Source organism: Rhea americana, unplaced genomic scaffold (assembly GCF_003343005.1).
Source record: "Rhea americana isolate MKP2758 unplaced genomic scaffold, rheAme1 scaffold_269, whole genome shotgun sequence".
Classification (NCBI taxonomy): domain Eukaryota; kingdom Metazoa; phylum Chordata; class Aves; order Rheiformes; family Rheidae; genus Rhea; species Rhea americana.
This window is the reverse complement of record NW_028186389.1, coordinates 31,232-57,372: the sequence shown is the minus strand read 5'-3', so window position 1 is coordinate 57,372 and position 26,141 is coordinate 31,232. Positions and strand designations below refer to the sequence as shown.

At 43.1% G+C, this 26,141-nt stretch overlaps 1 protein-coding gene across 5 annotated transcripts in view; it reads right to left on the bottom strand.

The window, feature by feature from the left end:
- MYO7B (myosin VIIB) overlaps positions 1 to 25,608 on the bottom strand; it is a 48,821-nt gene extending 23,213 nt beyond the window's left edge. Inside the window, exons 1-26 of one of the 5 annotated variants that reach the window (XM_085307928.1) lie at positions 25,591 to 25,608; positions 24,088 to 24,201; positions 23,327 to 23,479; positions 21,941 to 22,125; positions 20,985 to 21,106; positions 20,196 to 20,338; positions 19,990 to 20,103; positions 18,572 to 18,725; positions 17,514 to 17,590; positions 17,065 to 17,184; positions 16,704 to 16,846; positions 14,956 to 15,166; positions 13,754 to 13,889; positions 13,335 to 13,495; positions 12,233 to 12,283; positions 10,375 to 10,512; positions 9,247 to 9,399; positions 8,632 to 8,730; positions 8,004 to 8,098; positions 5,485 to 5,569; positions 4,279 to 4,497; positions 2,741 to 2,920; positions 1,804 to 2,016; positions 1,160 to 1,340; positions 810 to 886; positions 128 to 255 (exon numbers count right to left, since the gene is read on the bottom strand). In XM_085307928.1, the coding sequence (XP_085164054.1) occupies positions 128 to 255; positions 810 to 886; positions 1,160 to 1,340; positions 1,804 to 2,016; positions 2,741 to 2,920; positions 4,279 to 4,497; positions 5,485 to 5,569; positions 8,004 to 8,098; positions 8,632 to 8,730; positions 9,247 to 9,399; positions 10,375 to 10,512; positions 12,233 to 12,283; positions 13,335 to 13,495; positions 13,754 to 13,889; positions 14,956 to 15,166; positions 16,704 to 16,846; positions 17,065 to 17,184; positions 17,514 to 17,590; positions 18,572 to 18,725; positions 19,990 to 20,103; positions 20,196 to 20,338; positions 20,985 to 21,106; positions 21,941 to 22,125; positions 23,327 to 23,479; positions 24,088 to 24,201; positions 25,591 to 25,608 (3,470 nt within the window). Of the gene's footprint in view, positions 1 to 127; positions 256 to 809; positions 891 to 1,159; positions 1,341 to 1,803; positions 2,017 to 2,740; positions 2,921 to 3,504; positions 3,613 to 4,278; positions 4,498 to 5,484; positions 5,570 to 8,003; positions 8,099 to 8,631; positions 8,731 to 9,246; positions 9,400 to 10,374; positions 10,513 to 12,232; positions 12,284 to 13,334; positions 13,496 to 13,753; positions 13,890 to 14,955; positions 15,167 to 16,703; positions 16,847 to 17,064; positions 17,185 to 17,513; positions 17,591 to 18,571; positions 18,726 to 19,989; positions 20,104 to 20,195; positions 20,339 to 20,984; positions 21,107 to 21,940; positions 22,126 to 23,326; positions 23,480 to 24,087; positions 24,268 to 25,590 lie in introns of those variants that run through there. The other 4 variants (XM_085307927.1, XM_085307929.1, XM_085307930.1 and 1 more) reach the window with 4 other exon arrangements.
- Between the last annotated feature and the right edge of the window lie 533 nt (positions 25,609 to 26,141).

Sequence of the window (26,141 nt, the reverse complement as noted above, 5' to 3'; positions counted from 1 at the left end):
TAACTTGGACTTTTGGTTAGGAGTCCCCAGAAATGAATGAGGGACATTTCTAGCATTCCCTCTGGCTTTGGAAAGGGAATGCTGTATATTCTTGAGGTAATTGGTGCTGGCCCTAGAAAGAAGGTACCTGATGGCAGGGCGCAGAATTGCATTGCCAATAATGAAGTGCACTTTTTCAAGGTTAGACATAGGTCTCTCAGAGATTAAGCTGTCCTCCTGGAAAGCCTCTTCTCCACTTTTCAGCTGGTTTGCCACCTGAAATAAACCAAGCAGAACCCCTGAGTGCTCTGGAAACCTTCCCTCATACCAGGCAGCTCTCTCAGAAATGAGAGATGCTCCATCTTTCTGACTAAATTTTCTTGCTCACTGAAGCAACAGTTAAGAAGAGACCATACCTTCAACTCAAAATCTTATGTTACAACACTATTCTTACTGGCTTGGAGAACTTCCATGTATTATCCTGTAAGCATTAAGCAGGTGGTTCTTAGCTCTGCTCAGGGCTTTGAGCAAACTATTCTGTAATACCAACAATTCCCAACAGTAAAATGTTCTTTGTGTTCAGGAGTCATGCTCCACTGAGAAGAGTGAAGGGAATCTGCCAGGGAATGAATGACATCAGTGCATATAGAGAGAGTTTTAAAAGAAGGCAGAAAGTAAACCAGGTATCCCCTACACTGGATGGGCTGCACAGGTCTGGCAGGGCAGTAAGTTCCCAGCTGGGAGGCTGCTGGCATGTAACGTGTCACCAGGTGGAAGATAGGGGTCCAGGTAAAGAGACTTAATGAAAGTAATGTATTTCCAACTCTTACCTTCCCTGTCAGCTTGGAGGACCGCTTCAGCTTCAGGGAAGAGATCCCCTTGGAGATCTTGTTATCCTTTCTGCTGTCTCTCTATGACATATGTTATTGTTATGGGAAATTAGTTCAATGTGCAGCAAGAATGAATCATTAAGAAAAGACAGATGCCAAATTTGGGACATTTTTGCTTTGTCCCCTATTGCTCAAAGGAGCTGCAGTGTCCTCCCATGATGGACAGGGACCCCCTCTCACTTCTGGTACTTCTGGCTAAGTACAACAGCCTGCAAAGTTTCCTTTGCTTTTCTCACTCTCAGTAGAACAACACATGAACCAAGAAAAGAACCTGAAAATACAAACACAGCCTGTTCCTCTCACCATATTTGGGCTGTTGCTCCTGAATTGGACCTGGTTCTTCTTGCCAATTGTGTCATATATCTGTGTCATCATGGAACTGCTCTTGGTGGTGACATTCTTGGCAAACATTGTTGGCTCAGGTAGGTCCCCCATGAACCGCAAGATGATGACCCACACAACCAGAGAAGCCTGCAGTGGCAGAAAGCACAATGAGACACTGCCAAGAGAACCAATGGCCACATACCCTTTCTTCTTCTTTAGATAAAACCATTTTTTTCTTTATCCACTCCAAGTTATTAAAATTCCCTGTCCCCTCCCACCACTTACACAAGGAGTTTCCTTTCATCTCCAACCACATGTGAGCGAAACCTTGGCTGAACTGCACTCTGCATCTACCCACCTGGAGAGACCAGTACTCTGCAGCAAGCTCTTCCAGGAGCCCTTATGGCCAGAAACAAAAGGCCAAGTAATGTCAATGTTTTTGCAGCATGAGACTCCCCATAATGTAAGGCTGCTTAATATCAAGAAAAACATCCCTCTCAATCCTCCCATCCCTCAAGAGGAAAATGTGAAAGAACACAAGAAGGAAGGGAACTGTGGGAGCCAGGGCTTTTGCAGGGAGCAGGTTCACCAAGAAGAAGAAGCAAGATACCAGAACATTGTCCTTGTCGTCATGGTAGAGCAGTGGATGTCGCAGGGGTCTCCGGATGTGTGTATGCGTAGATGATCCCTGGAAATAAGTAGCTGCAAACTTTGGGAAGGTGTACTCTGCCAAGCCATCCATTTCTTCTTCCATCTCCACACTCATGGGAATCATGTCCAGGTCCACCTCTTCCAGCCTGCTTGATTTTGGGGTTTCCAGGTCCTGCACAGAACATGCAGAAGAAGCATATATTCTTTCTCTCCACCTATAATATTTTATATAAACATATTTTTTTGACTTGGCCATAATCCCTCTAGAATTTGGCTCTCCAGCTATCACCAAAGTAGCTACCAACAGGCCATTGCGATGTAGGATCTGTTCCTCCAAGATGCATCCATTTGGCCTCCCTGGTCTGGTCTTCAGCTGGCCAAGAATGCTGTAGGGTCAGAAAACCCAGGCGCTACCTTATTGCTCTCATTCTGCACTAATCCAGACTGCTCTGCTCTGCCTACCTCTCTCTGCTCCATTCCATCCTCCACAGCTGTCAGGACTAGTGTATCTCAAATGTCACTTTCAAGGGCTTGGAGTAATTGCACAAGATATGTGTGTAAGCTGGAAAGCACTGAAAAAGCACTGGCAGCAGAATATGTAGCTGGTGCTAGAAGAAGAGACCGGCACAGATCAGAGAAGGTCTACTCAGGAAATGGAACAAATGTGAAGTGATTTCTGAAGACACACAATCCCTAAATTGCAGATGACCAAAAGCTTTTGGGAGCTGACCTCTGCATGCAGTTCTTCAAGGGACTGCCTGGATTTATCATTTGGGTGGTTATTGTTCAGTGCTTTCACTGTACAAAAGTTCATTGAACATGGATGGAATTCCAGAAGAGTGAATGGACTTACATGAGGGATGAACATGACCCTTTACCACTTTGCAGCTTAGTACCTCGAAACCCAGTGGAGCCTGTCCTTCTTGGCCTCCAATCATGGAAGGTAAAAATCCAAAAATTTTGTCCACCATTTCTTGATCACTGATAACATCGTAACTTGTCGGTTTATTGGCAAGAGCATTATTCTTTCTTTGTTTTGCTTCATTCTCTTCTCTTTCCAGAGCAGCCAGGTGTTCCTTTAAACAAAAAAGTTGGCTAAGCATGACAGGAACATCATTCAGTTAGAACAAGTTGGTACGAGGATGAAAGGCAATTACAAAGGTGTTATGACAGTGAGATGTGGCTCTGCCAGTGCAGTGCCTGCTATGAAACCAAATGTTGCTTGTGTAAGCAGTCACAAAGACCTAGCACATTACCAGTGTGCACTAATAGCTGTCCTTACAGGCTGTTGGCCTCTAAGTAATAATGCCATTTTCACAAACTATTTCATTAAGCAGAGCATTAGAGAAAAACAGAGCACTCCTAATTTAGCATGAAAAAAAAGTATTATTTAAAAATTTTAAATATTTTGTGTCAGGAGACTGTAATAGCATGTGCATGTTTGTCTAAAGTACCCCCCATATTCCAAATGTGCATGTATTTGGCTTGGTCCATTTCTAAATCATTCTTGCAAGTGTGTTTATAACAACATCCGCTTTGTACTATCCTCTGACATAGACCAGTGTGCAGATCTCTGAGCAAGTCTACACATGTGACCTCAGCAAGCCGTCTTGTTGGGCTCACAACACAGAATTTGGTGTTCCTTGGTCCACATACCTACCTTTTCTAATCTCATAGCTTCTTCTCTTGCTTTCACTGGTCCAAGGACTTGGATGAGACGCTTCTCCTCTTCCAAGCGGATATTCTTGGCTTCCAGCCTGCACTTGTTCTGTGGACAAAAGGATTGTGACTGTTTCCATACCTGCTGGGTTGGCTCCCTTCTGCTGTTAATCAGCTGTCCGCATCAGGACTTGATCCCCAGCAGGGGCTGCTTGGTTCTAGCTTTGGCATTTTAGGGAATGGACCATAGGCAGATATTTGCAGATGAGATGTGTCCTGTTTGTACAGCATTTAATGCAGAAAGAAAACCCCAAGAAGGGCTCCCATTGGCTACAGATAGCCAAGGTAATAAATATAGGATTTTTTTGGCAGTGCATGTGGAGATACACTAGGTTTCCCTCATGAATGGATCCCTAAGAGACATTATCAGGCCTTGCTGTAGAAAGTGATCTTCCTTTGCAGTAGTGACTGATATATATGCAAATCTTCTTATCTTTTCTCCTCTCTTCTGTCAAAAGTATTTCTGCTTGGTCAGTGTGGTTCTGATGAAACTAAATCTGTGATGAGTACAGAAAGCAAGCATAAACAACATCAGCCTATGTAGGACTGTGCTTTCTTATCTGACAAGAGCTCATACCAGTCAGCACACTAACCTCAGAATCTACAACCCAAAATAAAGAAAGTGCTATGGCAACACTTGTTGGTAGTTAAATAGATATTAGCACCTCATAGAAACAGTATAATGTTCACAAAGTATCTGAATGGGTATATGTACCTCTCTCTTCATCCTCTGGTAACTTTGACGAGCAAACATGCCCCTTGCATATGCCTGTATAACACATACAGCTTTCTTCTGTTCTGTTATCTTTTTACGCATTAGATAACCACGGCACAAGGCTTGAAACATGATGACTTGAGCCCGGACTGTTTCATACTGTTTAGCAAGCTGCCGGCTCCGGACGAGGGCCTGCAGGCGCCCAAACCCCAGCAGAATCTGTAGCAAGTGGAGAAAAAAAAAGAAGTTATGGCTCAAAGCCCGTAAGACTGGGACTAAGTTGGGATAACTAGATGACAACAAAATTCAGTTATTTGATAGATATCCTGGAAGGGGTGATGGGACACTGACACCTAAGAAAATGCTTTATTTTCTGCAGTGATAGGCTTTTAAACTAGTCTATATAGAATTCTCTTGGGGACCTTTAAGGAAGTTGCTGCAAGAAGCAACAAGAGTAATCTAGGATTATGGCAAGGGAAGAGAGAAAACAGAAATGAAGCCAAGTGACTGGAAAAAATGGCATGGCCTTGAGAGAGATGGGTGTGACATGCCCAAGAGAAGCAATGGAAAGGGATGAGGCAGAACGCAGGACAAGAAACTGGCTCTTAAGGTAGGAATTGTGTCACTTTGTGGAGAACAGAAAATGTTTCTAATTGAAAATGGCATTTTCTCCTCCCAGCTCTCAAGAATGGGATGTTCTCTTTTATTTTAATAATAATAATCCCTCCCATACCAACACACAGTATGCAAAGGCCCTTAATATGGTGTAGCTTTCCTAACACCTCCCCCACCTATAGAAGTTCAGTCATTATTTTCAATAATAAAAGTTGGATGTGATGATAACTTTTTACAGATTTCCAGTTTTCCTGTAACAGTAGCAGCAGACACTATGCTTACAGCATGCCAGCAATAGAGAAATGCTAGCCCTGGACTTCTGGATGGAAGAAGTGTGGGAGCACCCATGTGCCGGGTCACTGGAGCCATTCCTGCCAGAGGTTAGCTGCATTATTGTTTCACCAGAAAGCAAGACTGTCATAGGTTCAGAAAGCTGTGAGATGTCTCAGGGCAGTTCTTGGACCCAGAAAATCTCTGCCTTACACCTTGCCATTTGCCTCTCTCCACTTCAGTTTTGAGCATCTTAGTTCCTAATACTCCACTCAGCCCTGCAAAGCATAGTATATAAACACATATATACTCGCCTCTTACCATTCTGAAATCCTTCCGGCAGCAATAGCCTCGCCAGGCTGTCTGAATGGCTACAGCAGACTTCCTCTGTTTCAGAAACTGCTTCCTAAGCAAACAGACAGGTAAGGTGACAAGCAATAGGTTATTTCTGCTGCTTATTATGCTAAATTGAGAGAGGAATGAGGTAGTAGCTTTCTTCTTTCATGGGATGTCTATGCCCTGGTCTCAGCCCTGTCTGTTATCTAGGGACACTAGCGCCAGGAAAGCTGTCATTAAATTAACCAGCTCAATTACTAGTAGACATTTTGCCAGGGCAAGTGTGGAGTTCAGTGAGGTTTATTTTTCCTGCTTCCCAGTAGCCCAAGAAAAGCGTCGTATTGCAGCAAAAATTTCAGGCTGGTCAGATACTTTTGTATCATATGCTGCAAAAATATCCTCAATCCTAGCAATTTGTCTGCTCATACCTTCTTGTGCTGATGGAAAGGCCAGAAGAGGCTGTTTTGCCTGACCTTTGCTGTAACACAGGCCTTGAGGGATTTTCCCTAGGCTTAGCTTATTCTGCAAATGAAGCAGCATCACGAATTAGTGGAGCTCTTCATACTGTTTTCGTGTATACTTTTCATACTTTTCATGTTTGCTTTGCTATCCATATGCTGGTAAAAAGAACAAGATAAAAGTATTACTAATCCACCTTGATATATCTGAGCTGACTTTGACCCTTAATACTGCAAAAATGCTCATACAAACTGCAGACCACATACATTGCTGTAATAGAAGCGATCTATAAATGCTGAAAATGCCCTCACATCAGGCCTGGATAAGATAACTCCTCTACCTCATCATCTCTTGCTTCCCAGTGACCTCACTTCCAGGGCTAGGAGTTGTCTGAACAAGATTAACTCGCCATGGTAAAAGCTGTCACCAACTGTGGCTGCTGAAAGTGGCACTTAGCTTTGATGATCAAGAATAAAATTGAGCTGAGGTGAGGGAGAAATGATGCTCTTTGTTAGATAGCAGTCAGAGTTTGAAAAAAAAAAGGAAGTTTGGGGCATTCTTTATAATTCTTGCTTCTCTTACTGTTAGGAACATTTCTAAACTAAACTAGGAGTCAATCCTGTATCATAGATCTGGTTAGGCCAGATCTGGTTAGGCAAGATTAGTAAGCACAAAGCATGATATAAAGCATTTAATGAGGGCAAACAATTACTTGACAGTGACTAAATTCAGAGAGACCTGGACAGGCTGGAGAGCTGGGTGAAGAGGAACCTCAGGAGGTTCAACAAGGGCAAGTGCAGAGTCCTGCACCTAGGGAGAAATAACCCTAGGCACCAGTACAAGCTGGGGGCCGACCTTCTAGAGAACAGCTCTGCAGAGAAGGACCTGGGAGTGCTGGTGGATGACCATGAGCCAGTAACGTGCCCTTGTGGCCAAGAAGGCCAACGGTATCCTGGGGTGCATTAGGAAGACTGTTGCCAGCAGGTCGAGGGAGGTGATCCTGCCCCTCCACTCAGCCCTGGTGAGGCCTCATCTCCAGTACTGTGCCCAGTTCTGGGCTCCCCAGTACAGGAGAGACATGGAGCTACTGGAAAGAGTCCAGCATAGGGCTACGAGGATGATCAGAGGGCTGGAGCATCTGTCCTAGGAGGAACGGCTGCGAGAGCTGGGCCTCTTCAGCCTGGGGAAGAGAAGACTGGGGGGATCTTAGCAATGTGTGTAAGTACCTGAAGGGAAGGTGTCAAGAGGATGGGAAAACACTCTTTTCAGTTGTCCCATGTGACAGGACAAGAGGAAATAGGCAAAAACTGAACTACAGGAAGCTCCGCGTGAATGTGAGGAGGAATTTCTTCACTGTGAGAGTGACAGAGCACTGGAACAGGTTGCCCAGAGAGGTTGTAGAGTCTCCTTCTCTGGAGATCTTCAAGGCCCACCTGGATGCAACCCTGTCTAACATGCTGTAGGTGACCCTGCTGAGCGGGGAGGTTGGACTAGATGATCTCCAGAGGTCCCTTCCAACCTTACCGATTCTATGATTCTATGAAATTTCACTGAAGACATTTCAAACTGAATTGACAAAACACAAAAAGTGTGCATCTTTGGCATGGAAAAGGACTACTTAATTTCCTGTCTGGTTCTTTTCTACCTATGTTTTGTATCAAAGAAGCATCCTAAAGAAAAGGTTCCTTGTAGCTCTGAGAAGGACACAGATTCCACAAGGTCTTCCGGCTTTCCAAATACTGAGCTCTACCATTCACTAGAAATACTGAGTGTAAATCCTCCTTCCAACCCTTCCTCCTCATAAAAGCTGCATGTGCATTTTGAAAAGCATCATGATAATAAAGAAACTGAGACAGAACAAATCTTTGTTCAAAATCTGCCTAGATACACTGTGTGTTGTTACATGATGAGAACTGAATTTAGGGTTTATGGAAGGTATGGAGTGATTCATTTTATATTTGAAAATGCTTTACTTAGACCTTAAAACACAACACAAATATTAGTGCTTCAAATCAAAACAAATTATCTTCTTTAATGTCACTGACCTGTCCTTGACTCCTCTCATCACCTTCTGGATAAGAAGAACCTTTTCTGTGAGTACCTTGTGTTGCTGTAGTTCTAGTACTGTATCATGATAATCCTGTTAAAGGAAAATATGGATATGTTAATAAAACAGAACCCCCCACAACTTCTGAAAACTGGACATATGTTCTGAAAGAGGCCAAGACTCCACATGAGACAGTGCAAGCTGGGATTGAAATGCATCTGTCGGACTGCATTAGAAGAGGGTGCGCCAGCTGGATACACTGTCTAGTTGCAGCCATAAACAAGCACACAGTGTGCCTACAGTAAAACTGGCTTTACCGGGGGGCTAAGAGCAAAGAAGTCCCTGCAATAGTATGCTGGCATCCAGTTCTTTACGCTCCAGAGCTTCAGTGTTGCATTGGGCTGTTTCAGCTGCATCACTGGAGCACAGGAAGAGGATCAGCCTCTCCTAAACCAAGCTAATATCCACTAATTTACTTGGGGACCAAATATCCCCTCAGATTGAAGAGAGAGTTTATAAAAGAATCTAGTCCTTCTGGGTCACCAGTCTTGCACAGGCAGGTCAAGCTTTACTTTGAAGCACCCATTTTTCGGGAGAAGAGGCTATAAAGTGTCCTTTTTACTTACTTTAAGGAAAATTTTGGTCCTTCCAACCTGCCAGTCTTCATCCTTGCCCAGCACTGCTTCGGAGATGCTGATGCAGCACTGGCGAGCATCATTCTTCAGCTGATGTGCAAAGGCATCATCATGTTAGGGCTTGGTACTAGGAAAGGATCTATTGCCCTGCATTTCAAAGGGCAAAGAACAGAAATGGCTGGGGCCTGACAGACCTCAGGGCTGACAGTACAGTGAATGAAAGTGGTTCAGCTTCAATGGTCAAGGAAAGGAGGAATATTAGGGCTTGGCCAAGCATTCAAGAGCTCAAGTGTCAGGAGGATGTCACAGAGACTGCAGAAGAAAAGAAAGCATCTCAGAGCAAAGGGGATGCACCCTGTCTGGGTCATCTGTGTGCAGCAAGTCCAGGTTAACCAGACCTAAAAGTACCTCTAATATTTCAGCTAAGGTCCAAGCTAGGATTTAAGTATTTAACTGCAGTTACTCTGATGACAGGTCTCTCAGCTGTGCTAGCAGTAATCTAAGAGTGGATTTCTATAGTGGGATAGTGGATTTCTATTGTAGATAAGACTAACGCCTTATAAGGAAAAGTTAAATTAGCCTTAAAACAAGTTTGTGCTCACATACCTGTTCTTGAACAGACCCTGGCAGGAGAACTCTGTATCTCTCGAAGAACTCTTCAAAGCTGTAGCGAATTGGATAGCCAGCTTTTCTGATCCGAATGGTCTCCATCATCCCTGAGTACCGCAGCTGTTGGATACACAGCTCTCGGTCGAACAACTGGAAGGGAAGGTAGACAAGGAGGAGACTTAGCACAAAAAGAAGCTGTATATGCAGCATTCCTCAGAGCACCTCAATTAACTTCTGGCCTTGGAGTGCCTGCACAAAGGCACAGTATACTTTTCTTAATTGCACTTCTTATTTCAATGGCCTAAATTAATTAATTACAGGCATAAACAAGTCATTTTAAAGGGTCTTCAAATTTGTGTTTATAATAACTTTAATAAACAGTGGAAACAGTCCATTAACTTTGGTCTGCCTTTGACAACCATTTCCAATTCTATAACTGCAATTTCAGATGAACAATAAATCACTCATATCATTTTGCAAGTGCAAATAAACGCTGTAGCAGCTTATGCCCTTTGGGCATAACCATGAAAAAGCACAGCATGAGGCCTGCTATTCTCCTGTAATGGAGAATAAAAATAGGCTCACTAAACCATATGCAGTACTTTGAAACAGATTAGTTCACTCGACTAACACCATTTGAGGATTTTGTGTAGAACTAGGTCATGATCTCCTGAGCTCCAGCCAAGCATCTTTCTAATAAGCTTGCTGCTCTTCTGTAGTATTGACTCAAGCCACACCACCCCTCTTTCAAACACCAACAGCACTCCTCTCTCAAGCTATTTCATCATATGATCATTGCTGGATCTTAACTTTTTTCAGTTGTTCCCTTTAAAGGCAGCTAGAAATTTTCCTGTCCTCTCTTTTTTCTTTACAGGGACAGCTTTTACAACTCCTTCAGGAATACACCTCTGTGCTTTTTCTTACCATCTATCACTTTATGATACTTTTAGAGATACTTTTAGAAATTAACATTGCTGAATTCTACTGCCCTTTTTATTGCAGTAATAACTTACACTCCAGCTCTTCTTGGCTGAGGTGCAAATATCAAACATTACACAGTAGCTGACAGCTTTTTCTCGTTACAAAGTTTACTGAAGACAAGACTTCATATTGTTAAAGCATTACCAGTGGTTTCTTGAAGTCATTTGGTTTGATGCAGCGGATGAAGTATGGCTGACACTGACCAAGGATTTTCATCAGCTTCTCCAAGGATTGCCTGAACTGTCCCCCCAAAGTAGAGAGTCGTTTGGTGGTATCCAAGCCCTGGGAAGAGTAAGCAGGTGTTGACTGCTACATCATTCACTGCCAGAGGACACATTAATATATTTTTATATTTTTGTACCATGTCAGAAAAAGTTCCACTTGCATGGGCCCTAAATCTGCCATCTGTGTCTTATTCATTTAGGGCTATTCTTGCAAATAACCTCATGAGCATCTTGACCTACCTGGGGCACTAAGTTTTAGCAGAAGGAGGGAGCTGTGGTGAAAGAAAATCCACCCACAGGAGCCCACAAAGCCTTGTCTCTTCCAGCAAAAGCTGTGTTTAGTGTAGGGTCCGGGTGCCAAGCTGTTATTCATGGGTGTGTGCCTGCAAGCTCGGTGAGAAACAGCTGCTCCCAAGGCAGTAATAACCTCCAGGCCAGACATTTTGCTTGTAGCTCATGACTAATTGGGACTACAAAGGATCCAGACAGCTCAGTCTTTAATGATTAGGATGACTGGTCTCCTTGCACACTGTTAGTACAATAAGTAGTGAAAAGACAAACATTTACTGAAGGATTAGCTAGGAGCTATGGCCATAGATGTAGTGCTCTGTCTCACAGCTCCTAGGCTGAATTTTGCTCCCAGCTGCAATAGTGTAACCCCAGAGGGATCGCAGTTGCTGCAGTTCACTCTGGATTTCCCCAGCTTCCCTGAAAGCACACTTCTGCCTCTGTCTTTTTCAAACAGATCTTTGCAATATGCCTTCAATTCTACCTCCCAGTATGTTTTCAAGGCACATTAAATTATAGTGACAACAGTGCATGTTCCTAGTAACAGGAATGGCTCCCCTGGTCTTTTTCATATGGGCTACTTACAAGCTTGGAGGTAATAACTGCAGCACTGTACAGATAGATATAAAGGGTTCTTTTAAAAATAAATAAACCATTTAAAGTCTAGTGGCTGCCCTCTCTTATAGTCCTCATGGTACCTCACTTTGCTGGTCTTGAGGTTTAAAGTGCCATTTTTAACACTCAAGTTGCCACCTTCTGCTTTAGCTACAGACCAATGCTGCCCTCCAGTGACAAATACTTGTGCTGTTGGAAAACTATTCCTGGGAATGTCTCATAGCATCTCTAAAATATTTTAGAGTTAGCAAGCATCTGTTTGATGTAGTTATAATGTCAAATACATATTTAAGCTGTATGAGAGTTAAAGCAATTTGCACTCCCAGATCTCAGAGGCCTTTCTACTGTATCAGTGTATCAGTGGCATGGCCACATAGGGCTGGAGCCCATGCCCTTATGGTCTCACAGACCACCTTTAGATATGCCAGTGTTAAGGTTAAACTTGTTGTCTCAGGTGGTGGAAAATTTTCTCCCCTGGTGACTGAGAAGAGCAACTGTGAGCCCTCAGAACAGCAAAGCTCTTTCCAACACTTCATCCACTGCTCTCTTCTACAGACTTCCCAACAAGAGCCTGACCTATTTGAAATTAATAGGGGTGTTTCAGCTGACCTCTATGCATTTTGAAACAGATAGCAACTCCCATTTAGTAATACCTTTCTTGGTATACTACTATAATTTCTAAATGTCCTCATAAGGAAAGGCTTTTTCCAATAACACAATCTTCTTTAGAGAGACAAAAACCACTAAAGCATTACAGCAATGTAGATAGACATGACAGTTAATCTCAAGGTATTCATAGAATTTAAGAGATGCTAAGCTCATTCTCTTTTGCTGCTTATTCCTTTTCTGACTTTCTTCTTCCCCAGGTTATTTACCTGTCCATGGCCAGATGTTCTAGACAGCAGAAAGCCACATTGGGATAAAGACTGAGGAAGAAATAACAAGATCAGAAAACAGAGCCAGGAGAGTAGGCAGGTAAAAGGTATTACAGCAAGCTGACTATTCGCTCTATACTCTGAGAGGGAAACTCAGAGATATAAGCATTAAAAGCAAAGATACCTTCATATAATGCTGACACTGCACACTTAAATGCTCAGAAATCAAGATATGTGAAAGCTGCAACAGGGCAGAAAACCTGAACTCTGCTCATGCTGTTCCCAGACTGCTGCACTTTACAATCTCTTTTTAACTGGATACAGGACAAGGCTCGCTGCACCACTAGACGCAGATGTTTCTGTAGTAATCAGCAATCACGAACTTTTTCACAAAGCCTCTGGGCCAGGAGGAAGAGCTGAAGTTGCAGCAGCATGCCGGGCAGGGGGACTGTGTCTACAGGGGATCAGGAGGCAGTGTGGCTTTTCAGTGACAGTGGAGCTATTTGCTCCTGTGTGCCAGCCTGTTACCCCTCTGCAAGAAAAGACAGGCCAGGACCTTCTTGCCAGCTGCCCATGCCAGATTGCTTTGTGTTACAGCCACAGCAGGCTGGCTACACATGCAGTATGGCAGCAGTTAGCTGCTGTCTTCTACTGGCTATGCAGAGGGGCCTCCAGCTGGTTCCTTGCTCTGTTCAGACAAATCTTCTGGACCACAATTTTCTCCTACTCATTTACACCCCTCCCAGCTGTGGGAGTGCAGTATGGATGCCCAGGCAGACAATTGCATGCTGTGTGCTGGCAGTGTGCAGGAAGTAGCGCAACTCATGCTTTTGTGAGAGGTTGCAGGCATGGCCACAGAGATGTCCAGGGACACAGTGTCTTCTAGCTTTTGTTACCCAGGAGACAGGCTGACATTATGCTTGTCTAAAGCAGGAATGCCAGATGCTGGCTGCTCTTGCAGACTGCCTTGCGGAAATGAGTTGAATGGAAACGGAGAGCAATTTGCAGAGACAGTGCAAAACAAAGAGGCCAAGAGCAGACAGAGCCTTACAGAAGGGATGAGAGATTGGTTGTTTTTGCAACTAGATGTCAATAAGCCAACCTTGTAGGACTGGTCACCTCCAAGACACCGGATGGTCCCACGGCCAAGAGTAGGTGGAGTCGTTTCCACCTGGAAAATCTGCTTCAGGAATTTGTTTTTGGAGGAATGGACCACTTGCATTACATTAACACTCAGTGTATCCCGGTTTTTCTCCAGGAAATCTATAGGATGGAAACAAGAATAGCTTGTTATCTCTGCAGCCTGCTGCCTTTAGGCCAACTCTGTCTATCTAAAATCCACCTCTTTTACAGTGCCTTGCAGATTAGTTTAAAGTAATCCTCCTGACCTCAGCTGAGCAAATCTGGAGGTTATGTCCTCTCATACTGAGAAACCAGAGATTAACGCTACCCAAGTGCCACACATCAAAGGCAAGCCATGCCTTTATCTCCACCCTCCAAATCCAGCAGAGACAGGCTCACCTTTTGATTGATAAAAGACAACCCCAGCAAAGTGGTTGATGCCAAACTTGGTGTCATGGACACTCTTAGGTGGGATGTAGATGTTACTTTTGCCATGCAGGGAATTGATTTTGATGAGCATGGTGGCATCTGTGCCCTATGAATAAACACAGGCAGAATCATAGAATTGGTAAGGTTAGAAGGGATCTCTGGAGATCATCTAGTCCAGTCCTCATGTGAATGGCCCTTACGGGGATCGAACCCACAACCTTGGCATTATTAGCACCATATTCTAACCAACTGAGCTAAAAGGAGAGTAAAGTAGATTCCCTGTGGCAGCACTGGCCCAGACTGTGAACAAATAGAAGTATGGTGCTCATACATAATAAAGGCTTAAATTTGCCCCTTGTTTGTGTAGCAGGTCTAGAGGAAGGTAGTGCTAGAAATGTCTTCCCTTTTACAAAGACCATTCTCTCAAGTACCCAGGCAGAACAGAGCACCAGAGGGTAAAGCCAGGTATTTCATATGCAAGCCATATGGGGGCCACATGCAAGCCCTCATAACATTACTAACATTACCAGGTGTGGTGCGAATTTTCCAAACCTTTGGAACTCACAAGCATAGTAGGGACTACTCTCCTCTTAGGGAAGAAAAGGAGAAGCTCTCCCTCTGTGCATGCCCCTCTCAAATTGCTACCTGAGGGCTTAAAATGAACTGAGGCAAGGCCTTACTTTTCTAGACAAGCCCATGTTGCCATCTGACCCCTGTACCAACCAATCCTGCTTAGCTTCACCATGCTCTGAAGGTTATAAAAACCCTCTGCAGGAATGTTTGAGATCAGATGCTACTTTAATCTCTGAGGTCTGGTTTGAGATACCTGGCCTTTGCAGAATAGCAGTTCTTCACAATGTTGACAATACTCAAGTGAGTTTGTCACCCAGGAGAAGAAAGAGCAAGCTACAGCCCAAACCAAGAGCAGACCAATACTGAAATGCCATTTTAAATGATCAGGATTCTTTCCTTCTCCGGCTGGAACAAAGAGTTTTGACAGCAAGGTACTAGGAAGAGCACACGCTGGCAAAGAATGAAGCACCTATATGGTGCGCTAATTTAAAAGAGAAATCTGTGGTGAGAAGACACTGTCTCTCAGAATGTCTCTGAAAGCCTCCTTTGCACTTATTTGTGTGCAAAGCCAAGTATTACTGGTGGGACCAGGTGCTCACCTTTGGGAACTTGCTCTCTTCATCAATGAGGGAGATGATGTTCATGGGCTTGAGTGCAATGATTTCCAGTGCCTGATGGTTATCAGTGAAATCAATGTTTTTCCAGGCAATGTGCTCTGCAAGATATTCTTCTTGTTCCAGCTTGAAGACATGCTGCACAAAGAACTGCTGAAGGTGTTCATTGGCAATGTTAATGCAGAGCTGCTCAAAGCTGTGGGGGGGACATGATGGAGACACATGGTCATCTCTGTACCCTGGCAAGTACTGCACTGCTCTATAGTATTTTTTTAATCTCTGTATTAAATGCAAATACAGATATACTACTGCTATATTCTACAGTGTTAATGATCTGCATGTTGTCACTCTGCATGTTGTCAATCCTAACGATGTAAGGGACACAACTGACCTTCTGCTATGACCATCATGACCAGAAATGAGCCAGCTAATGACAGAGTGTCGCTGGGTAAGCAGAGAAAGATGCTATATATGTTTAAAAAACTCTAGAGATAATGGGGAACATCTGACTGCAAAAATACTATAAATGACTTTTATGAGTGTGTTACTCATTCTTACCTGCACTGGCACTAACACTTCTTTTGTCTCCAGTTAGTCCTGAATGCTGCCCCTGAGCTTTACTTGGTAATTGCTGGGGCATGCTGTGTGTGCCTGTGCAGTGCCTACCACATTGAGGCTCCATTTGGTTTGCCGCCTTTGGAAATGATATCAAATAATAGAACAAACTATGACAGCTAGCAGACGGGTTTGAACAGTTCCAGAAGTCAGTGGCGGACACTATCTTGCCAATAACAAGCTAGATGCACAGGTTGAAATGGATTGGAAAAAGACTTCCTTGAAGAATTAAAAAGAGAATGAAAAAAGTGGAACATTTTATGTTGCATGTCAAGGAGCGATGACAAAGGTGGAAGGAAACAGTGCAAAAGCAGTAATAATCTTATTTGGCATAGTCATTTATCACATATTTCACTGATATTGCCTAGCTGCAATACTGCTCACATTTTCTGTGCTGCATCGTGCAGGAAGCGTCTCTACTGCCATTACCACGTTAACAGACTACAAAGTATGCGCTATTGGTTTGTGGAACACTGGCTGACGATATGGTACCAGTCCGTTGAGAGAACTGCTGCTCCAGTGGAGAAGGGCAAACAGATATGGTGCTTTGGGACAGAAACCAGCAGTGGGAGAGGTAGCAGTAGGACAATAGTATACCAGCCAGGTACTTTCGAAGCATGTCCTCAGCAGTAGGGAAATGAAGCAGTACAGAGAAAGGGACAAGAGAACACTGAGCAAGATGGGTGCATGAGCTGAAATGGGAAATACATAACAGCTTCCTTTGTACCGTCTACAAAACATTTCCCAGGAAACATTGTAAAAATGCTACAGAATAGGAAAAGTTAGATACAGGGACATGGGAACATACTATATCTGCTCACATAAGGGCTGCCTCCGTAAGTGATACATAGCCGTTACTTCAAAACAAATTCCTCAGATTTTGGAATAGACCTGTGCAATGGCTGCACTATAATGAAGTCTGAGGGAGGAGAAGGAGGCTGAACAAAATGGTATCCGTGTGGGACTGTTATTGGGAAAATTCAGGGACAAAAATTTCACCACTTCTCTGAGAATCACGATGATAATGAAAGAAGACTCATCTATTTGTTCCTTCATTCTTTCCATTTACATCAGCTGCTTTTCAGCTCCTCAGCAGAAATGAATCTGGAGCCTCCTACCTGTTGTTGTCAAAGTTTTCAAACCCAAAAATGTCCAACAGCCCAATGGACTGCCGTGTATTTTTAGAGTTCTGAGAAGTTGGGTTGAAAATGGCTGAGTTGATCTTGTTCACTATCCACAGGAAAATCCTTCCATATATACCCTGGGGAAAAATTAGGAAGTGAGAGTCCATCATTACAGTCTTCAACATACCCTACTGCTTGCTATCGTGCTGCCACAGTGAAGTCAAATTATGCCTCAAGACTGACAGAGACCAGAGCCCTATATGTTAGTCTGCCACATCAGATGCTTGAACCATTAAGAGAGATGGCCCTGAAAGCATGTCCAGTCTTTAAATAGAGGAGATGTAAGCACCAGTACCTTCACAAAGGCATCCCTCCCATCTGCAGCTTGAACTATGCTCAGAGGCCTGGACACACTTTCTCCTCGGATAATGATGGAGTGGCTTGTAAGGCTGTTCCGGAGCTCACTGGAGTCCACCTAGAGGAAGAGTCATGGCAACCTTGTCATTCTAGGTGGGATGAATACAGGAGACCCAGCAAAGAAAGCCTGTCTCAGGAAGAGGGCTGTGCAGATAGTGGAGAAAAACGACCAGACCAACAAGATTCAAGGGAGGCCTGTTTTCCCAGAAAGACCTCCTAGCTCAGAGATACATTTTTACAGCAACATTTGAGTATCAGCAGGAAGAAGAGGGGGACAAGCCCTTTCCATGTGCATCTATACATAAACAAATGCTCTACAGAGACATTCTTGTCAACGTGATCAGGGAGCAAGGGTAAGGGAACTAGAAGAAGATGTGAGTCTGTTACCTCAAGCAACTTGGTTGCAATTGAAAAGTGTGGTGAGTCCATCACATCAGAGCAGTCCAAGTTATCATACACTGCCGCTAGAACGAGGAAACAGCCAATGTCAGGGTGAATCATTTCTGCTATGGTGGGAAGCTATGCTGTTGTTGCAGCCATATTTGTGTAACCCTGTAACTCTGTAAATGTGGTAAATCAGAAGTTTTCTGACAAAACTCCCAGATTTGAGGATTTTACTAATGAAGGTTCTGAGTTCACCCAGGGATCCTGGGATGTACAGAGCCCTCACAAACTCAGAACATGAAGCTTTTTGCCCTAAGCTCAGAAATATGGCAACCCTGGAGGCTAAAAAGAGCAGCGAAACTCACAAGCATGTTACTTAAAAACTTAGCTACTGGGGGTCTGGGGAAGTGGTATCTGACTTCAGAAAAATGTGTTTCTGAAAACATTTTTTTTCCTAGTCACTGGCTTGTGGAAAATTTAGAAAATGAAAGCACAAAAATTCTTTCCTGCATAAAGGAAATCCCACATTTTAGCAACCACCTTTACAGTACCCAGCTGGCATCACTGTACTGGATCCCCTGTATCACAAAGGGAGAAAGAGTCTCTTTCTAAAATGTCAGAGGTTCTGGTGGGTGCATCACTGTGCCTGTGTCCTAACAGAAGTGCATTTGTGCTAGGTGAGTGTTCATCAAACTTAGCCAGGAGAATGACTGCTATCATCTCCACTGCACTCATGACTCAGCTGCTCCTCTGTCCTCCAGCTTGGGTAGCACTAGCATCAGCAAATGTTAACATGGCATTATATTATCTAGTGTTTCAGTTTGTGTGATAATTGCCTCCTTATAACCATGGAAACACAATAGCGAGAAAAAAGAATAAGGTGATGTCTTTCAAAACAGCAGCCAGTGGTGGTTGCATGGTGCTTATCTGCCTGCCCTTCCAATCCTGTCCACCCACCCATTTATGCAGGGCTGGCAAGTACAATTCAGAAGCAGGCAGCACCTCTAGGCTTTTAACATCAAGTCTGAGGAAAGGCCAAGCAGAGATGATGCCAAGTCTACCTTCAAACTCCATGTTCCCCAGGTGCAGAATAGCAGCCAGCAGTTTGCTAATGTCCCAGTGCTCAGAATCCGAGAACATGAGGATCTTCATAGCAGAGCGGATATGGGCATACTCCTTTGCATCATTCCTGCCATCACAGGACGTGCAGTTGCCCTGTGCAACATCACATCCACAGGTAAGAAAAACCCTCCCAGCAGAGGAAGGACCTACACGCTGAAAAACCCTTGTATACAGCATGGATACCCTGTGAGCTACCCACTATAAGACTCAAGATACAAGCTTATTTATACTTTCTTTTTTGCTCTTCCCATTGCTGTTTCTTCCCTCAGCTTGACTCCTCAGAAGAACCCATTAGCAAGGTGCTATACAATGCATTTTTCTGGGGCTGGGCTGAATACTGGGGAAGCCAAAGGAAAAGTGGAGGGAAAGGCTGCTCTGAAGTGTGGAATGATAGGGAACTTTCACGTGCCTACCTACACTTACAAAGTTGTATGTTTTTGCTCAGTTCTCCTCTCTCTGCCTTGAAATGCATAATTCAGAGCCCTAATCTCAAATCAAAGCAAGCAGGATTGGGACAATGGTAAAAAGCATATTAGAAAATGGAATGCTAAGATCAGGTGGAAGACAGATGGAAGCATCCAAAGGCAGAATCAGGAAATACTTTAGCAAAGCCTGCACAGCAGATCATTGGATGCTGCTCCTAATACAAGCTATTTTCAACCCTAATGGAGATGCAGAAAAGTCTTTTCTATCCCTGTTATCACCAGCGACAGGCTGTGATGATTACAGAAGTGAAGCATTCCTAGATGTTTCCATTTACAACATGGAGAACAGCTACTTTTGCTGACAACTGACCTGAACAAAAAATCTCTCCTATGAACACATCCCACTCTTGTCACTACAGCAACATAAACCCAGACTGGGACATTTACATCAGCTGTTGGAGATTAGATTGAATGCCACTTCCCTGCTTATGTATATAAAATTTATCAGTTAAAAGGACTAACATTCTTTTCACTGTTTCTACTATGAACATTTTGCATTTACTTATTTATTTTCCCCTGAAGTATATACACCTGATTAGTATTCTCCTTGGTGTGATAGCCCTTGAATTAATCTAAAATCTGTGTGCCTGTTAAAGTGGGGGATATTTACCACCTGCTTCAAGATGCCCTTGAGCTTTTTTAAGGCTGACTTTGATAGAAAGCTTTGAATGGCCACAAGCTGCCTCCCACTGGCAGACACATAAGTCTAAAACTGAGGCTCATAGCACTTTTGGTGTGACTGCTGCTGGTGCTCTAAGGAAGGGACAATTCATTTTTGGTAACTACCTATCTGTAGCTCCTATTCATTGGACCTCCTTGCTGGGAGAGGCAAATGGTAGATGAACAACAGAAAAGAAAGCAGAGTCTGTTACCATAGTGAGATAAGTGTACTCTGAAGCACTGCCCAGATTCAACATTTTTTTCTGCTCCATATTCATCCCCATGAGCATGCAGTAGAAGATGTGATAGTTCCTCTCCTCTGGAGCCTAGAAAGAAAGAAAGAGGCCAATGGACAGACTTGTGAACATAGGCTTGTAATACAGGAGCAGGTAGAATGGACTGCTGCATGTGCCTTTACCTGCCGGCAAACCCGGGACTTCTCCAGAAGAAACTGTTCTATTCGGGCTCCTTCTATCACACCATTTCGGTTGAAGTGGATATCAATGTATTTCCCAAAGCGGCTTGAATTGTCATTTCGAATTGTCTTAGCATTTCCAAAAGCTGACGGGTAAAGATTATTACAGTTAATGAACATCAAGTATATTTTTGATGCCCTTGCTTTTTTTCTGTTGGTATTTTATATGTTGTGTTCCAAGTAACAGTTCACTGAGAATATCTGTTCTCAAACTGTTTCCTGAAGAGAGGGGCAGGCATACTGTGCATCTGGATAATTGGGCCCTAGAAGACATATCCAGATGACCCACCTATGCCCTATATCTAGGCTGCCAAGAGAACCAGGCAACTCTGAGGACCTTCAGGAAGGACTTGCTTGTAGCCCACTTGATCCCTCTACAGAGAAAGATGGATGTGCCAGGGAGATCCCCTACAAAAACATTCTTGTTGGGCCAGTCACTTTGCCACTAGCTGGTGCAAATGCCAATCATGGAGCTTTACCCAAAGGGCTCTGTATTCCCAAGGACTCTTTTGCTCCTGCAGTTCTGGGTTACATGCTGTGGCAGCACCTCCTGCCACAGCATTGGAGCTGCTGTGGACCTGTGAGGACATGGCAGAAAAGTCTGAAGAACTTCTACCCTGCATTGCTGATGCTTCAGGTATGTTGGCAAATAAAGTGCATCTAGGGCCTGTTCATGAATTTTTATCCTGATACAAAAGTCTGGAAATCAGGCATTTTTGCTAAATAACCCACCTTCCAGAATGGGATTGGCCTCTAGGATTTGCTGCTCTATCCAGGAATGCTGGCCACTGATAGCTGCCAAAAACTGCAGTATTAGCTTTGTACTTTCAGTCTTCCCAGCTCCAGATTCTCCACTGCAGTAAGAAACAAGATATATTACAGGTTTTCTTTCTTCTTTTTGGAAAGAGTGGCAAAATGGCAAACCAGGGTAAAAATATGCCACTTATATTTACCCTATGACTGGCAGATCAAACTGTCTTTCATGAAGAACTAGAGAATTTTAGTCTTTCACCAACTTATCTACTAAAAATAAAGTAATTTTTTAGATTTTTAGATTAGATTTAAGTTGAGAGCTAAATTTCCCCACTGATCACAAATGGACAAATCTATGGAAGATTTTCTGCACCAGTGCAAATTAAATGACTACTTGCACTTTTTCTTTAATGCATTGCCAGATTTTCACTACTTCTGAGCTGCCTCAGCTATGAACAGATATTATTGAAATGAAACAATCTGATTCTTCAAATTGATGATTAACAGAAAATGGATACATGGTAAATCTTTATAGGATAAAGAAAGTTTCTGTCATCTTCAGATGAGCAGAAGATATGCTTCTCCAGGCAATCTCTATTTCCAGAAAATACATGTAATATAAGTACCATGTCCTAAAAGATTGCCCTACATAACTTAGGCTCATATTCTCTTTTCTACATGCAGTGGCTCTGTGCAGAATGTACCTCCACATTCAAAGAGTCAGGGAGAAACTAGACGTTGGAAATCGCTGGCTTATGTTCTGATTTTTGCAGCCTTAGCTGAAAATGAAGTAGAAGGAAGAAAACTCTTCCTCTCTGTTATCTCTAGTCTTATCTGTGCACTCCCGTTTGGAAGTCTCCTTTGTTCACAGAAGTGCCCCAAAAATATGCCAGACTTGCTGGTTTCTGCCACTCGTCCTCTCTGAGTCCACTCACCTGATCACACAGCACTGGTCTCTCTTATTCCTCTTCATGTTGAAATAACAGTTGTCTGCAATGGCGAAGACATGAGGTGGTAGCTCTCCAATTCTCTTGTTACAGTACAGCTGGATCTGATCAACTGTGTAGAGGGGCAGAAGTTGGTATGGATTCACTGCTACCAAGATGGACCCTGTGTAAGTCTAGAAAATAGGTATAAGAGTTACCTCTGGCAACAAACCTGCAAACAAGAACACAGCCAAGGGCACTGGTGATGTAAAACTAAGCAGAACCAGGATGGAAATCTGGGAGATCCATAGCAGCATTTAGGCAAGGCTGAGCTGGGTTCCTCACTAGGAACTGTTATTAAGCCTGTACTTTACCATATTAAGTGAATACACTAACCATAACCTCTTGGTGAAATCACAGCTCCTCTCACCATCTCGGTTTAAAACATGCAAAAGCTCAATTTGTCATTATCACGAGCTGTTTTGTAATGTTATGTTAAGCTGCTTTGGTGTTTCAATGCAGATGTAGTTGAACTTGCCTACTGGGCAAAGTAATGGTTATGTTCTATATACAGTCATTTAGTAATATTTGTAAACAAAAGCATCATCGGAATGAAGGGGGCTCTGGAACATAAATGAAAGTCAATTAAATTATTCAAGAACTTCCATATGAAACAACAGTAGACTGCTAGACACTAATATAACAAGTCTTCACACATATCCTGGTAGTTATAACTGCAACATCTATCAAAATCAGTGCTTGGCATCACAACATTTGTATTGTAAAGGGCAGCTCCTCTCCTATGAAGGTTGAAGTGTATATCACATAAGAGATAAAGAATGCAACAATGTGAATATTATTATCATGCTACAAAGCAGGAACTAAGGAATAAAGAAATTAAATAAGTTGCTCAAAGTCACACAGAAAATCTGTGACAGGTTTCCAAAATCTCGAGCTTTCTTCTTGATTGACTTTATTACATCAAAATCAAGTAAACATTGACTTTGACTGGAGGACAATCCAATTTATGTCACTGTCTACTAGTTAGACACATAACATATCACAGCTGCATGTAACAGCAGCTCGAGCACTAAACTGTAACATGGACTGGTTATCCAGCTAACTGTCAGTCACCAGTGTAAATGATCACTCCAGGAGAAAGTAAGTGGGATCACTCCCTATGCAGATTTCAGTGCTTTCAGAGACTACTATCAGCACTCTTTGCAGCCAGAGTACCAGGATAAACAAAGACAAAAAACTATGTTGAGTCTCATTAGCATCCTCAATCAGATGCCACCATATATGAAAGAAGGCTTGTAGGCTGCTGGTCAGGTCACCCGGCTGGATGTGTAGTAGAGGTCTGCCAGTACTGTGCCCTGTGACCTTGGCACTCACATAGATTTTGTGCTCCTGGTGGCGGATGAGGAGGTTGTGCACCATGCCTGCTTCATGGAGATCCCCAAGGCGGATCATGTCTTCTACTCCTTGGACAGAGGAGGGGTGCATCGGGTGCACCATGTGCATGTTCCTCACTGTGATCCAGTGCTCCTGAAAAAGGCAAGGCAGTAGTTTTGATGAGGTATATTGTGGCTCAGAAGCAAACAAAGCAGAAAGGTGTATTAGAGTTTCACTGTAATCCACACTGAAAACAGCATGCTCTAAGTCACAGTTGAGTGAGCTGTAGGAATTAACAGATGTGCTACTCCTCATGACAGGATGATTGACAGGCCCTGGATGAAGCTATGCAGGTGGGTTCTGGACATTACCAAGTTTAGCAGTATTTGGAGTGCAGTTCTGTGTCAGTACATCACAGCCACAACATGCAAGAGGTAGAAGAAAAACCCCAGACAAACTGACTTCAGCAGGATCATGATTTCACCTAGACCTCCTCTGAACTTGGACACTAGAGCTTGTCCATTTCCTGCTTTTAGCTATGCAGATCCAACCTCTAGCTCATGAAGACCTAAATCTGCTTACTGTTGGGACCTGGGAAGACATACTAGGGAAGTATCACCCCAGGCTTGCCTTATTTTTATATTCTTTATTTAAGTATATTCTACCATCAGGCTTGTGCCTGACACAATATGTCCATTCTTTTGTTATCATACTTTAAAACGTTCTGTTCTTCCTTTACATAAGGTTATAGCATAGCCCACCTTGCCTTCGTCATCCTCCAGCAAGATCCGCCCTGAGTCAGAGTCCTTCACAACTGCCCCAATAGGGACATTAAATTCACTGTTTGACTGAGTTTCCAGCCACACATGATCACCCTGGAGAGAAGAAAAACTGTCAAGCACAGTGACATACTTGATGCCATGTAGCTCACAGGCATACATCTTTTGGTTTTACTTTTTTATTTGATTTCTTCTACAGTGTCTTTAACTGGACAAATTCTTACTGCTTACCAACAGTACAATCTAATGGTTGTAGTATCAGGACCTCTGGATTTTACTTCCAGCTCCACAGCTGACCAGGCAGCTGTGGCTTGCTAACTTTGGACAAGTTAGCAAGCCTAGCTGTTTTACAAGAGAAAATGATACAAACTTAAAAAAATGACAGTGGTTATGCAGCGCCACTACCTCCCAGAGATTGCAAGGGGTATAGTGAATGTTTATTCGCTTAGCCTCATATAAGATACAGTATTCATACAGAAAAGATACTTGAAAACAAAGACATAAACATGGAAAAAATAAAAAAGATGGATAGACAAAATCCCTGGAAATGTAGAGGGCTCTACTGCAGTAATTTTAGGTATATATTCTCTCTGCTATCACTTAAATTACTTGGAAACATGAGTGCATCTCTCTTAGAAAACAAAACCTGCATTCCTTATTTAGCCCAACTCCTCTCGTGACAGACAAGTAAATGCCCAGGCAACATCCTGCCTATAAAACAGACAAGCAGGCAGAACTGCTCTACCATCACCATCAGCAGAGAAAGGTGTGAGCTACAGCTGCTCATTACCAAAGTGAGCACTATTTTCATGCAGTCTTGGTGTGACCTCTGCTACTGTCCTGGTAAAACTCCAAATTCAAGCTCCTCAGAATACCTTCTCTTGCTCCAGGCACTAATTCAAGTTCAAACAAAGAGTTATATTGTAATGGCTAGAATGAAAATTCAGCTAAACTGTAGGTCAGATCTTTGATGGGTATAAACTGGCTCGGTTCCACTGCTTCAATGGAATTGCACCTGCTGAGGAGGCAGCTTTCTAGTGGAGTGTCTTGTCATATACATCCTTTGTCCCCCACCATAGCATTTACTGACAAAGTTTATTTTTTTTCCTGAAAATTTATTTTTCCTCTTAAAATTCTTTATGAGCTTACATTTTAAAACCAAACAACTGAAACATAAAGCATCTGTAAACATAGCACAGGGTTCTGAAGAATGTCACAGGCTGAGAGCGCCCTGCCTTTCATTGAACGAGACTCCATTGGCAATCTGTGTGGTTTCAGTGCCACCCCTTGTAGTACAGGTCATCAGTTCAGCATGAGCATGGCAAGGCTAGCCCAAACTAGGCATGACATCTCTGCATGATAGCTTGTTAGCTTGTTAATACCGGATTACTGCTACTTTTCTTTTCGAGCTGAACCAAGTTATGATCCTTCTCTCTTCTTGGGCCTCAGGCTAATCACTAAATAACAGCAAGGAACATGACTTACCTTTCTGAAAACCATCATTATGTTTCAGAGTACTGTTTGCAACCTGCAATGCCGAAAAGAAGAACGTAACATTAGGCCAGAAAAGGGCTCAGGCTTTTTTTCAGAACAGATAGTGGCATTCAGATGTTTACATGCAAGGAATAACAGTAAAATGCTTTAATAATTTTGTTTACTGATATAATGAAAGCAAAAATATCATAAGAAAGTACATCCAATGTGGAAATAACGAAACCATCTATCCAAAGCACGTAATTTGCAACACAGAGGTGGTGGTCTACAGCAAGTTCCACCATATAACCCCGGAGATGCTCTCCATCCAAAGGAAGTCACTGTGCACATTTTCACATCAAATAGTTGCCTCAATCAAATGCTAGGCATGTTTATCAGCTGAATTTCAAATTTAAGTTTAGCTTAGAAATAACAAGATCACACTCAATGCAATGTAATTCATTACACGTTAGAGTTACCTTTGGCTAGTCTGCTGACCCAGCAGCCGAGTTCCTGTGAGTGCCCAGCCCAGTGACACAGATTTAATTCTTACTCTCCTAAGC